Genomic DNA, 12,113 nt, shown 5'->3' with positions numbered 1-12,113 from the left:
TCTCCTTGCTTGAAAACGCAGAACTTTGCAACTAGAGAATGGAGAGAATTTTTCTGAATGAAGAGGTGTTGTGGTGTTGTTGTGTTGTGGTGTGTTTTAAACCGTCTAGAGAGGAGGGTATATATAGGGGAAGGCAAGGCTTCATGAATTTAATTTCTAAGGAATTTTCTGGTTGCACCACACAGCTCCAACCAATGAATTAATGCCACGTCAGCTCTGCCATGTCACTCAACCAATCAAAAAGCTCCAAAATAAGTCCATAATCTTTCCAAATATATTATTGCTGATTTTCCCAAGATTTTATTTGATTTTTCTCTTAATTTTCGGCCAAAATAATCTTGAGTGAAAGTAGGAATGAATCTGGACTTGTTTTGGACCTTTTCTCCCTTAAATCTCTCCCTGGCTTTATCCTTAACATCCTCCCCTTGATTTTCTCTTGATTTTCACATTAAAACTGCAGATTTTATTCTCTAATTTCAGCCAACATATCTTGAGGGAATTAAGGAACGAATCTGGACTTGTTTTGAGCCTTTTCTTGTTGCACAATCCCTTGAAACTCTCCCAAGATTTTCTCAACGTAATCTCCTTGATTTCTTCTTGATTTTTCACATTATCTTCATGATTTCCCACGGCAAAATCAGATTTAATCTCCCATAATATCTCCCACGTCATCTTCAAGCCATGTAGTCTCCTAATGCCTTCAGGTTTCCTAGCCTCATCAAGATTCCTGCGTTGACTGGGATTCCTAGTCGGACCAGGAAAACTCCATTTCTTCATTTCAGCTCATTTCTGCATCCCTTCTGCCTTTAAGCTCAATTCTTCTCCATTTATTCGATGTACCTAGAAAATAGAAACTAAATTAAAAATGATTAAGTAAAGGAAATAACTAAGCAAAATATGGGGAAATAACTATTAAAACATCGCATTAAAATGCTCTTATCATTCGCTGCTACGCCCAGATCACTTCACATTCCGGGTATTTCTGGATCAGCTTTCGCTGCACATTTGGCCAAGGTTCCAGCTTCAGTAACTGTACCTATCATGAAGCCCATGCAGGTTGATGATAAGGCCGATAATCCCATTACAGGGAAGAAGAGATCTGCAACAGTGGCTTTGGTACAATATTCAAAGCGCAAGAGAGCAGATGTTGTGCCCCCTCCAACTGCTTCGATTGTGTTGGATTTTGAACCGGAACTAGCTCTGAAGAATACCAATGGCATCATTCTGGTGTCCCCTGCTAAGAAGGCAAAGGTTGGGCGCCCTCCGGATCGGAAGAACAACCCTAAACCTGCTAGTTTGAAGCCTAGGAAGCTGATAACTAAGGAATCCAAACCTCGGCGGAAGAGGAACTTCAAGGCAATTGTACTCTCTCCTTCATTTGGAGAAGGTCAGATGGAAGCAGTCCCTGCAGCAGCTCCAAAACTAAATGTGGAGGAGATACCGTCCTCCAGCAAAGCTCCTGAGCCGAAGGAAGGCACTCTCAAGAGTGCCCTAGAGTAGGGTGTTTTTGGGAACATGAATAAATTGGGATGACTTCTTGATTGTTTGTCGGTGGTCATTCTAGTAGTGTCGGATTTTTCTGCAGCATTTGAGCTTCATCTCATGGTTACATTATGTTTGTGTAGTCTAGGGTCTTTAGATTACTCATTCATGGCTCTCTTCTGTCGTTGCCCGGAGTCCGGGTGAGTCATACTTGTAATGTTTCCTACTTTACTATTAATGGACTGACACCCCACGCGTTCAAAAAAAAGTTGAACAAGGAAAGATGATTTGTATATTTAATCGGATATCTATGAATATCTCTAAGAATATCTCTAATAGTAAACCCTATTACAACTAGGTAAAGTAACCTAGAGTTTAGGCCAGACACATATTCTTGATTTACTTGAACAGTTTTGTATTTTTTTTATGATTTTCCAAAGTTCAAAACCAAAAAAAGAATAAAAATTAGAAAACTCGATGAATTTATGAGGGGTTGATTCCAAACGTTCTAAAAATAATTCTCTATAAGTCCTCATGATAAAATGGAGGGGCTGCCTAGCAAGGATAACATGCCAAAAAAAATTATTGAATATGTCAACACCAATTTTTATTGAAAATGTTTAGCACAAAATTCATCGTGTTTTTTATTTTTTATAATTTTTCAAATTTCAAAATCAAAAAAATAAATTAAAAAATAGGTCACTCGATGAATTGACAAGGGGTTAATTTCAAAATATCCGAAATATCATCCTCTACATGTCCCCATAATAAAATGGGGAAAATTCTACAATGTGTTAACGTATGACATGCATACAATTGTCTTAAAAGTGGTAAAATGAGTCCTCAAAATAGTAATATTAGTCCTCAAAGTGGTAACATGAGTCCTTAAAGTGGTAAATTTTCTTAGTTACCACATGAGTCCTCAAACTAGTAATATTAGTCCTCAAAGTGGTAACATAAGTCCTTAAAGTGGTAAATTTTCTTAGTTTACCATATGAGTCCTCAAAATAGTAATATTAATCCTCAAAGTGGTAACATGAGTCCTTAAAGTGGTAAAAATAGTTGATGTATGAGAAATGTTAACATATCATAGCTTTACCCATAAAATGGAAGGGTTGCTGCAATCTGGCACATGCTGCTTAGTGAGGATAACAAGAAGCATGGCTTACAAGGCCAACAAAGCACAAATGACAAGCCAAGAACTTTATTAAATTTGTCAACACCAAATTTTATTGAAAATGCAACACACAAAATTCATCGAGTTTTGTATTTTTTTATGATTTTCCAAAGTTCAAAACCAAAAAATATATATATATAAATTAGAAAAATGGATGAATTTACGAGGGGTTGATTCCAAAAAGTTCTGAAAATCATCCTCTATAAGTTCCCATAATAAAATCGAGGGGCTGTCGCAATCTACCACAACCTGCCGCATCCTACCTAGCGAGGCTAACATGAAGAATGGCTGGCAAAGCCAGCAGTGCCAAAATGGCATGCCTAATATAAGATAAGAAAACCTTTATAACTAGCTTGAATAAAACAACCCAAATACTGAAAAGAAACAGACACACAGCTACCTTGACTTTGTTTTCTTCTTGCTTACAACAAGCTGTTTTTCAAACTTATCCACAAATTGTTCTATACCAATGTAAGTTATCAAATGTAGTTTTCATACATTTCTGTAGTTTGTTAATTTAACATGACCACTAAAATTGGTATCTCAGGATATTGTTGATGTACATAGCTTTGGCCATACCTACTGTCTATGTACACAAATTGTTAACTTTAACCCATGCGTTATCTTGAACCATCCAACTTACATAATGAACAGATTTGAAGGAATTTATCATCCTGTTGAAACAAACACAACATCACATTATTATACCCACAAAACAAAATTACTACAAAGCAACGTATCCACAATTTTTTTAACGGAAAATACGAGCATGATAATATTTCATAAAATTGCAAAGCTTATATCCATATAGTACAGTTTCGACTTACATTTAGAATTATCCATGCATTAAGGTACCTTCTCACAGATATTTCTGTTCTTGCAGATGTCTCTTTGATTGTACGGGAAATAGCGACAACAACCACATCCTATGCAAGATCAATGAGGATTAATGTACACAAACATATATAATTATATAAACAATTATACATATCACATTTCCATTACACAAATAGAAGTCAATAATGGTAGTTCTTAAATTCAAGACCACAATTTTGCATTGACAAAAGTTCAGCATTTTATATTTCAGAACCTGGAGCATTTCTTATATAAGGCATATGTTATAAAATACAAAAAGCTCTATATTTCAGGGAAAAAATATTAATATTGCTAAGGAATGCTTTAACGTTCAGCTTATGAATATAAAAATTTAATTACAAGGCAAATACGAGATGCAATTCTGAGTTCAAACATATCTCTGTGTTGTGAAAAAGGTAATTTTATTTTACTTCCAAAACATGTTAGGTTGATTTCGACTTGAATATGTGCCGTTCAAGCAATAACCACAGCCACAAGACCTAAGGCCTTGTTTTGAGGTGGGTTTGAATGAATACTTGGGCCAAGTGTGCAAAAGTGCCCAAGATAGCTGATATATCCATCCAAACCTCAGTAGGTTTTTTTCGGATTTTGCATGAGGTTTTGTTGATTTTTTGAGGGTTGGTTGGTAATGCTTATATATTTGATTCAATGGTGGCATATTTAAATGGTTCAATTTCCATCAGCTGTTGTACTAAAATTTGTGGTTCATATATGTGGCTCTGAGGCTTACAGATTCTGTTTGGAAAAGACTTTGTAGATTTTTTATTTCTATAATTACAATTTGATTTAGGAATGTGAACCAGAAGGAATTTTTATATTCCCTCTCCATCTGGTAAGGTGGGTAATTTGTCTGTTGAGATTTTGTAAGTAAATGTTAGGATTAAGTGTGGTTCATACTATATCTCAGATTGACAATGACCCTCTCAAAAAGGGAAGATTTCTAAAAGGAAAGATGAAAAATCCAGAAGGAAGCCATGCTCTTCTCTGTCAAAATCATTTTGGTCTTGGCAAACAGAAGAAGGATTATCCTTGGGTTTGGTTTTGGTTCTGTATTCTCTGCCTTTTGAGTCCTATGGATGGAAAGAAACAGAAGGAAATTTAAAGATGCTAATATGCAGATGTAAAAGCTTTGGAAGACAAGTGAATACTGGTCTGCTCTTGGGGTGTCTGTTTTGGCCATTTTTAAAGACTAGTCTTTCTTCCATTCTGTTAGATGGGAAGGCAGTGGTAGTCTAGGTTTCTTAGGTTGTTTAAACGGTATTGTGTGTCTGGTCCTTATGTTGCTGTTGTTTCATGGGTTCTATGTTGTAGTTCTCATCTTCTCAGGACCTCTTGTCCATTCTCTTTTCTTTATATATCTTTGATTAATAAAGTCTTATTACTTTTTGGAAACAAAAAAGGACACAACTTTCAAAACTTTATCAACTGTTTGATTAATAGAAGGAAATGAAGTATAACATGCGGATGAATACATAACATTAGAAGGAAACAAGTAATGACCTAGATACGTGAATATAACGCTCATAACATTATCTATTTTATCTTTTTCTTGATAAGAAACAAAAATTTATTGAAAACAAAAGAAAAGAGTAAAGGCAGCGAACAACCGGTCCACTAGGGCTAGCCTAGAAACAACTCATCTGCTACACCCAGAAGGAGAATAAAAATAGCAGAACTAACTAGGCCATTCCATCACAAATGCATTCCAGTCAACGAATATAGGGGCACAGAAAGTGAACCCTCTCCCAAAGATGCTCTGCCTCCTCTCCCTTTACATCATTGAAGACCCAATGCTATACATTTGTGGCCTTATTTGGAGGTGGAATTAACCGACTGTGTAAGGGATTTCTTGCTGACAGAAATGATCAAGAAAGGGAGATATAGGTTTTTAATCGGTGATTTACATCCCACCTCTCAGAGAAAAGCGCGCTCACAAAAAAGCATAAAATCAAAAAATAAAATCAAAAACAAAAATAGCTTTCTTGAGAAAAGAGCATTGCCTCGGCAGAAAAACTGACGCCTTCATGAAATTTCACATTGCAGGAAGCCCACTCCTTGAAATGTGCCTCCTTTGTTTCTTTTAAAACACTGGGATACTTGGATTTCTATGATAACAAAAATGTTTTAAATGTCTTTTCCCAGAACAGTCGAATGCTGCACCAAACAAAAGTCAACAAAGGCCACCCTCCTGTACTCTGCAGCCAAATTTGGGCTGAAGATGTGCGCTTTTCAGAGTTTTATCATTTATGTTTAACATACTCTTTTGGTTGGTATACCTATGACAATGAAGTTAAATCTGTCTTTTCCTACACCCCCTACCCCACCCTCTCTAAATAGAATAAACCAATTACCACTCTATAAAAGTACATATCTTCAACACAGAGATCATGAGTAATGAGGATAGCTTACGACAAACTATCTGCAGTCTTAAATATTTGAAGCCGTCCGAAACATGCGCCTCCCCAGCTTGTTCTTCGAGAAGAAATAAGTTGCTCAGCTTCTGAACCTGTAGCTGTCAAAACAAACTGAAAACATCTATCATTAGCATAGATTTAAAGAAGCCAAAATTATAGGTAGAAGCTAATTGATGCCAAATAAAAGTAGTGCAGTTGAACATACCAATGGAAAGAGTATAGCCATACACCCATAGCTCACAAGAGGTGAGAAAAAGAAAAGAGGTACAACGCATGGGCTTCCTGCAGAGCCATTGAAGATATCAATACCTCAAAAGTCAAAACATGTAAAAGATTTTTGAAGGTTACATGAAAAGTACCTAAACCATATCGTACAAGTACTCCAATTTTTTCTATCTATCTTCCTTTAAATTTATACAAAAATAGACCTCTGAATAGAGTTTAACCACATTCTGATTTCTAAACAACTAAAGCACTTTGATTAGGAGTCTCGCATTTACTAATTAAGAACGGAAGATCAGGGGTCACGAGGAAAGGCAGAAGCAAATTCCTAAGGGAAGCTGGATCAGCATCATCTCCAAGTGAAATTAGCTAGAATATATGCTGGGCAGGAAACACTACTGAAATAAACAATAGCCAAAAACCATTTTCATCAATACGAATTCAACATGCGATTCAACTGAAATCCAGAAAGGTAGTTACCAAAACCAGCAAAAAATGCCCAGTTAGATTCAAAGAAGTCCAGCCTTTTGTCTAGACCGATTTCAGAAAAATTCCATTTGTACCTAAAAAAGTTCAAAGGAGTACTTAGAGCACACGCACTAAGGAAGTTAGCAACTGGAACACATTAACCAAGAAAGTTACGTGTACCACATACTCAAAACAGTAGTAGGCATACATCCAGGAAAGAAGCAGAAAATTTAATGCCTTGCCCACATATGGTATAAATCCAGTCACATATACCTGCAGAGCCATCAACAAGTCGGTTATTCAAAAGTGAGATGAGCAATGTAGCATATACCCTCGTCCTCCAAAAACCATGTTTTTCACATACACACAATTAATACTGCTTAAAAGATAAATATCACCTCTAAGAAGAAACAGCTCAAAAGAAGCACTGAATAAACCTGCTCTCCTATTCCAATCATGACCCTGCAGATTCAACAGATGTATGCAATTCACATGAAACATAACTTTCTATTCAGGAAGAATTTGTTTGCCACAAAATGAGACTTGTGAATTATCAAACGTCAACTAAGTTAATTACCGTCCTAGGTCAGTTGGTCTTTCCATGCCAGCTGCATTTTGTAAGGTTGATACATCACTTTGCCTGACGGGATCCAATTTGTTAATCACAGGTCTCCCCATTGCAGAAAATCCATACTTGGCAATATCATTGTACCTTCAGCGAAAATAATTGTAGGTGTGGATGAATAAATGCTGGAAGATGGAAAGATAAAATTGCACCAGATCGTAACACATCAAGACATATGCTATACTATACAAATATCAAAAGCTAGTAAATAAAATTATGATAAGCTACATACTGGCATTATAGCATTATGTAACAACTAATTGGATTACATGGACATCCAGAATATAAGGAAGTCTGGAGCAAAGTTCTAATAGGAGTTCGAGATATTGATGTGTACTATATTTTGGCTATGTAACTATGCAAAACAACTAAATAATATAGTGGTAAGAAAATGAAGCAGGAGGTATTTAGGTAAGGTACCAGATGTTGCTCAGGATAAAGCTGAATACATATAATGGGTATAACCAAGTTACCTACAAAGGAAAAGAAAAAGATTAACCTTTTCAATAAATGCCAGTGCACTAATAAAAGTATCCACAATTCTACATATTATCTCACAATTTTCCCAAGGTGGACACAGCAGACACCAAAAGCAATATCAGAACATTATACAGGTTATGTGCAAGGGAGATAACAGCATGTCAACCTGAAGACCATTCGATCCACACTAAATTTAGAGTCCTATAAAGTCACCAGAAAAAGAATATTTCTGAAAACTGTGATTCTTTTTTCTTCCAGTAGCTAGCGAGCTATTATGTAATTGACAAAGAAACTATGTAGATAATTCATATTGAAGTGGAAAACAATGGATATCTAGGTTTCTACAGTACAGCCAATTTGGGTTCATTAGTGCTAAAAGACTTTCAGAAAAATCTGCACCATTTTAAGAATTGATGCAGGAGGAAAAAAAAAATCTGTACTCACTAGTTTAGGCATAGGGTGAAGCTTAGAAATTAGGCTACACAAATCTTTTTATGAAATCAGAATTGTGCAGCGTTGCTATTTTCTTTAATCTTTTTCCTTTGAAATTTGTTGATAAAGGGTTTGAAACATCTTTGGTGGATCCTCTTGTTCCTGATTTTCTTCGTTTCAGAAGTTGTTTATGTTTCTTCCTCACTCCTTCTGCCCCCGCAGGCCCCTCTACTGCTTTTCTTCAGAAGTTTCTTCCAGATTATTAGAAACAATGAGTGATGGTATTCTTACCAGAGTAGACAGTGGTAATCCAAACAGGAATACTAAAGCTTGAGCCATTGGCTAGCGAACTATATTTAGAATTCCGTAATTGATTAATCATATACGGGATAGATCCTTGCTTTCCCTTCTTTTCTATTCTCTCTGGTGTCCTATCAAATCTAATTTATTTAGATCTTTTATCGTAAGTTCTTCTTGATTTAGTTTTGCCACATTAAACTTTTACCTTCTACTTTAAGTTCTTCTTGATTTAGTTTTGCCACATTAAACTTTTACCTTCTACTTTAACTTGTACATGTAGTCACAGATACCTCATTGGCAGACACTGTATATACTCTGAAGCTAATTTCTTGCTTCTCATGATCAAAAGGTGCCAGTGGTATGTTCCAGTTTATCTTTTCTGGTCATAACTTCCTTCTCATGATCAAAAGGTGCCAGTGGTATGTTCCAGTTTATCTTTTCTGGTCATAACTTCTGTCAATTTTACAATTACCCTTTCCATTATGAAGATGCATGACTCTTGTGTGTACTCATGCCCAAGATTCTAACTGCAAAAGTCCAGCAATTACAATTCATGGAAATTTCCTTGTAATTTATTTGGTTCTTCTATCACACAATGATATCAATAGCTTGTCTCCATTCTATTGTTACATAATTCCCTTTAGTTAATGATTCTAATGTCTTTTACCCTTAAATTGTATAAAAGAATTATCTTTTGGTACTTCTAAAATAGGCAGTTGATATATTCTGCTAATCCATGACTCATCTTTTCATTACTTTTCCATGGTACTAGTTTGGTGACAACTAACAAGTGACTCTTTGATCAGACCAGGAAAAAATAAATAAATAAATAAAGGACAAGTGACTCTTTGGAAGTGTCTACATCATCCCCACTCTATGTCTTCCTGTACGTCTTCGTACTTTCAATATCCCTATAGCACCAACTTCTCATCTAATTCTCGCTAAAAGATATCATTTAGATGCAACTTCAACAATAAACTTTCTGTCCCTTCTTCAATCAGCTCTTAAGAACAGTCGCACATTAAATGCTTTTATACCATGATCCTTCCAAGGAACTGGAGAAAACCATGCTACCCAAGAAAAACAAATGGGAACCAGTGGCGATGCCGAGTTGGGAGTTCTATTAGCCTAAATGTGATTAGATGTTTTAGTGTTTTAAGAATGATTATGTGGGAATGGGTGAGTAGATGATACTCTACTACAACAAATGAAGTTCTTTGATTGGTTCTTTTTTCATACCTTACCTGAAACAAGCTGTTAATGAACAGAGCCCTGGTGCAGAATTAAAATTTTAAAGGATGCATTCTCAAAAAGCTTTTCTCACATATAAAAAGACCATAGATAGATAGATATTCAAGCGAAAGTGGGAAATGCAAATAGGTAATAGAATTCCATCCAAGTGGTTTTCAAGAAATTTATGTAAGTGATTACAGAAATTGAACATATGTCAACTGAATACTTACATAAAAGATTTGTATGAGTCCGTGACGTAAGAAGGAATAAAATTCCCAAATGACAGCAAATGAGCAGAATTCTTGAGAACTAGATTCTGGACACATATCAGGCAATATCCAGTATAGAGCTGGGATGATGAACGAGTTAAGGATAATTATGCTGCACAGAAACCGTTTGAGAAATATAAATTCCAAGATTCAAACATGTATGATTTAAAATGATGTGTCCAGTGAAACACTTAAAACCTGCTTATGAATACCTTTTCACTTTACAAATGACTTGACAGAACTCATAATAGGAAAGGAATAAGTCAGGCAACCAAATACATGTATCTAAAAGCTTGACAGCTTCCACATTACTAGCTAAAAGATCCCAACTTGAGCAGGAAAAAAAAAAAAAACACTTATTGATAGAAGAGACCAAGCACTCCATCACATGAAAATCCTTGATTGGTTCATCCAAAGCATAGTATCTGACAAAAAATTAATATATCACCATGCTAGTCCATTTCATGCAAACAAGACCCTTCTCAATCAATGTGATCTTGGAAAAACAGCCAGCAGAATGCAATGTAGCATTATAAGAATTCGAGACAGAAAAATAACAAATAACTCACAAGCTACAATTCCTCTCTCTCTCAATTGTAGGCATGGTAGTTTGACATAGACTGGCCTTAAGTGGAATTCAATGTACACCAGAATTTCACTCTTTTCCTTTTTTCTTTTTTTTTTTCTTTTTTTCCTCTCTCTTTCTGATGCCCAGAAATCCACTTGCAGGATTCAGGTCCTTAAATGGAGCCTCTGGCCAAGGCCTAATGAAATATTTAGGAGACAGGAAACATTCTAGCAAATAACTAGGTACGAGGTAAATCTTGGTTTTTTTTTTGATATAATCTTGGGTTTTTTCATCAGCACTAACAATTGCTTCTCCATCATGATATTGTAACAGAGGAGGGTCTTTATTTTTATACACTGAATGTCTTCACCCGCCCCCCTCCTCCTTAACAATAGTTTGTGAACCAAAATTTTTCTTGAGAAGAGAGTATTTGTCAGGTTTGGTGGATTTCCAGGATATTGGTAATTGATGTTAGCATAAGAGCCACTTTCCAAGTTGTTTTTTCATTGAAACAGAGTGGTTTTAGCTTCACACAATACCTAGTTAAGGTAATTTGGACATGGGCGGTGCAAGAGTTGAGTTGAGGAAAATACTCAACTGCATGCATCTGCAAAATGGTGTAGGAAGGAATCACCTTGAAGTCTATAGACAGAAACATTATCACCATGCACTTGCTTTTTCCATACAAGCAAAGTCTCCAATGCATCAATCAAAATGAGACAAACAAAATTTCACAAACAATAGACCAATACTGTATTTGTTTGTAACTAAAGCCACAGAAGAGAGGAGAGAGAGAGAGAGAGATTACCTTCCTAAGAAAATGAAACCATTCAACAGAAAACACTGTCCTGTGCGTATCAGAAGCTTTCTGGACCTGCCATGACCAATAAAGATAGTAAGACGCTGAGGCTGAGGCACCCAAATAACAACAAGAAATTTAGGGGAGAGAGAGGGGGGGGGCCCACCTGTGGCAGAGAATCAGCACACGGTGAAGGCAACAGGCCTGTCTGAAGCCCTCAAGCCAAAGCACCGCGGCTAGCTTTGATTTTGCGCTCAGAGCTTCCATTCTCTCTCTCCTTCGTCTTCCAATTCCGAATTCGATTCTCGGTTGTTCTACTGAAGTAGAACACAAATACAATTCTTTTTTTTTTTCTTTTTTTTTTGGCAACTTAACCCAAATACAATTCGGAATAGAGGGTTAATAATTTTTAAAATGCCACGTCAGCGTATAAATAAAGGGTCCTTGACCCAAAGCACCAAAATAGACTAAAATGATCCCACTTACCCCAGCAAGAGATTTTTGTTCCCACTAACCCAATGTAAAAGAAAAAGACACTTTTAGGCTCAACTTAATTATCAAATTACGTCAATGCCATTGACAATCTCTTTTCACCCTCTCTCCATTTCGACTTTGACCGAGGGAAACTCTCTCTCACTCTCTCCCCTCGGTGCAGATCGCCGGTGCCGGAATCTGTCCTAGTCGCTGCCTCTGTTTTTGCTCTCTGTTTCTCTCTCTCTCCGTGCAGATCGCCGGCACCAGACTCTTTCTCCTCGTCACAGCCTCGTT

The 12,113-nt window shown here is 36.4% G+C and overlaps 1 protein-coding gene across 1 annotated transcript; it reads right to left on the bottom strand.

Moving 5' to 3' along the window:
* Positions 1-3,034: 3,034 nt before the first annotated feature.
* On the bottom strand, positions 3,035-11,704 carry LOC133745644 (protein EI24 homolog). The gene is made up of 12 exons (XM_062173749.1): positions 11,512-11,704; positions 11,355-11,420; positions 9,940-10,090; positions 7,685-7,737; positions 7,217-7,351; positions 7,038-7,101; positions 6,827-6,912; positions 6,652-6,734; positions 6,155-6,231; positions 5,945-6,060; positions 3,487-3,585; positions 3,035-3,333 (listed from the first exon to the last, which is right to left on the bottom strand). Exons 1-11 carry the CDS (start codon positions 11,610-11,612, stop codon positions 3,519-3,521), a joined length of 999 nt encoding a protein of 332 aa, XP_062029733.1. The 5' UTR covers positions 11,613-11,704; the 3' UTR covers positions 3,035-3,333; positions 3,487-3,518.
* Positions 11,705-12,113: the final 409 nt, after the last annotated feature.

The sequence above is a fragment of the Rosa rugosa genome, chromosome 4 (assembly GCF_958449725.1).
Source record: "Rosa rugosa chromosome 4, drRosRugo1.1, whole genome shotgun sequence".
Taxonomy (NCBI): Eukaryota; Viridiplantae; Streptophyta; class Magnoliopsida; order Rosales; family Rosaceae; genus Rosa; species Rosa rugosa.
Note: the sequence above shows the minus strand (reverse complement) of the source record. Positions and strands in the feature narration are given on the sequence as shown.

Bases quoted from the DNA above. Each gene is read 5' to 3' on its own strand.
- LOC133745644 (XM_062173749.1), bottom strand. From the start codon at position 11,612: ATGGAAGCTCTGAGCGCAAAATCAAAGCTAGCCGCGGTGCTTTGGCTT. The intron at 6,735-6,826 runs GTATGTGGTACA...GAACTTTTTTAG, and splicing joins TATGCCTACTACTGTTTTGA to GTACAAATGGAATTTTTCTG. The intron at 6,061-6,154 runs GTATGTTCAACT...AGATGTTTTCAG, and splicing joins TGGCTATACTCTTTCCATTG to TTTGTTTTGACAGCTACAGG.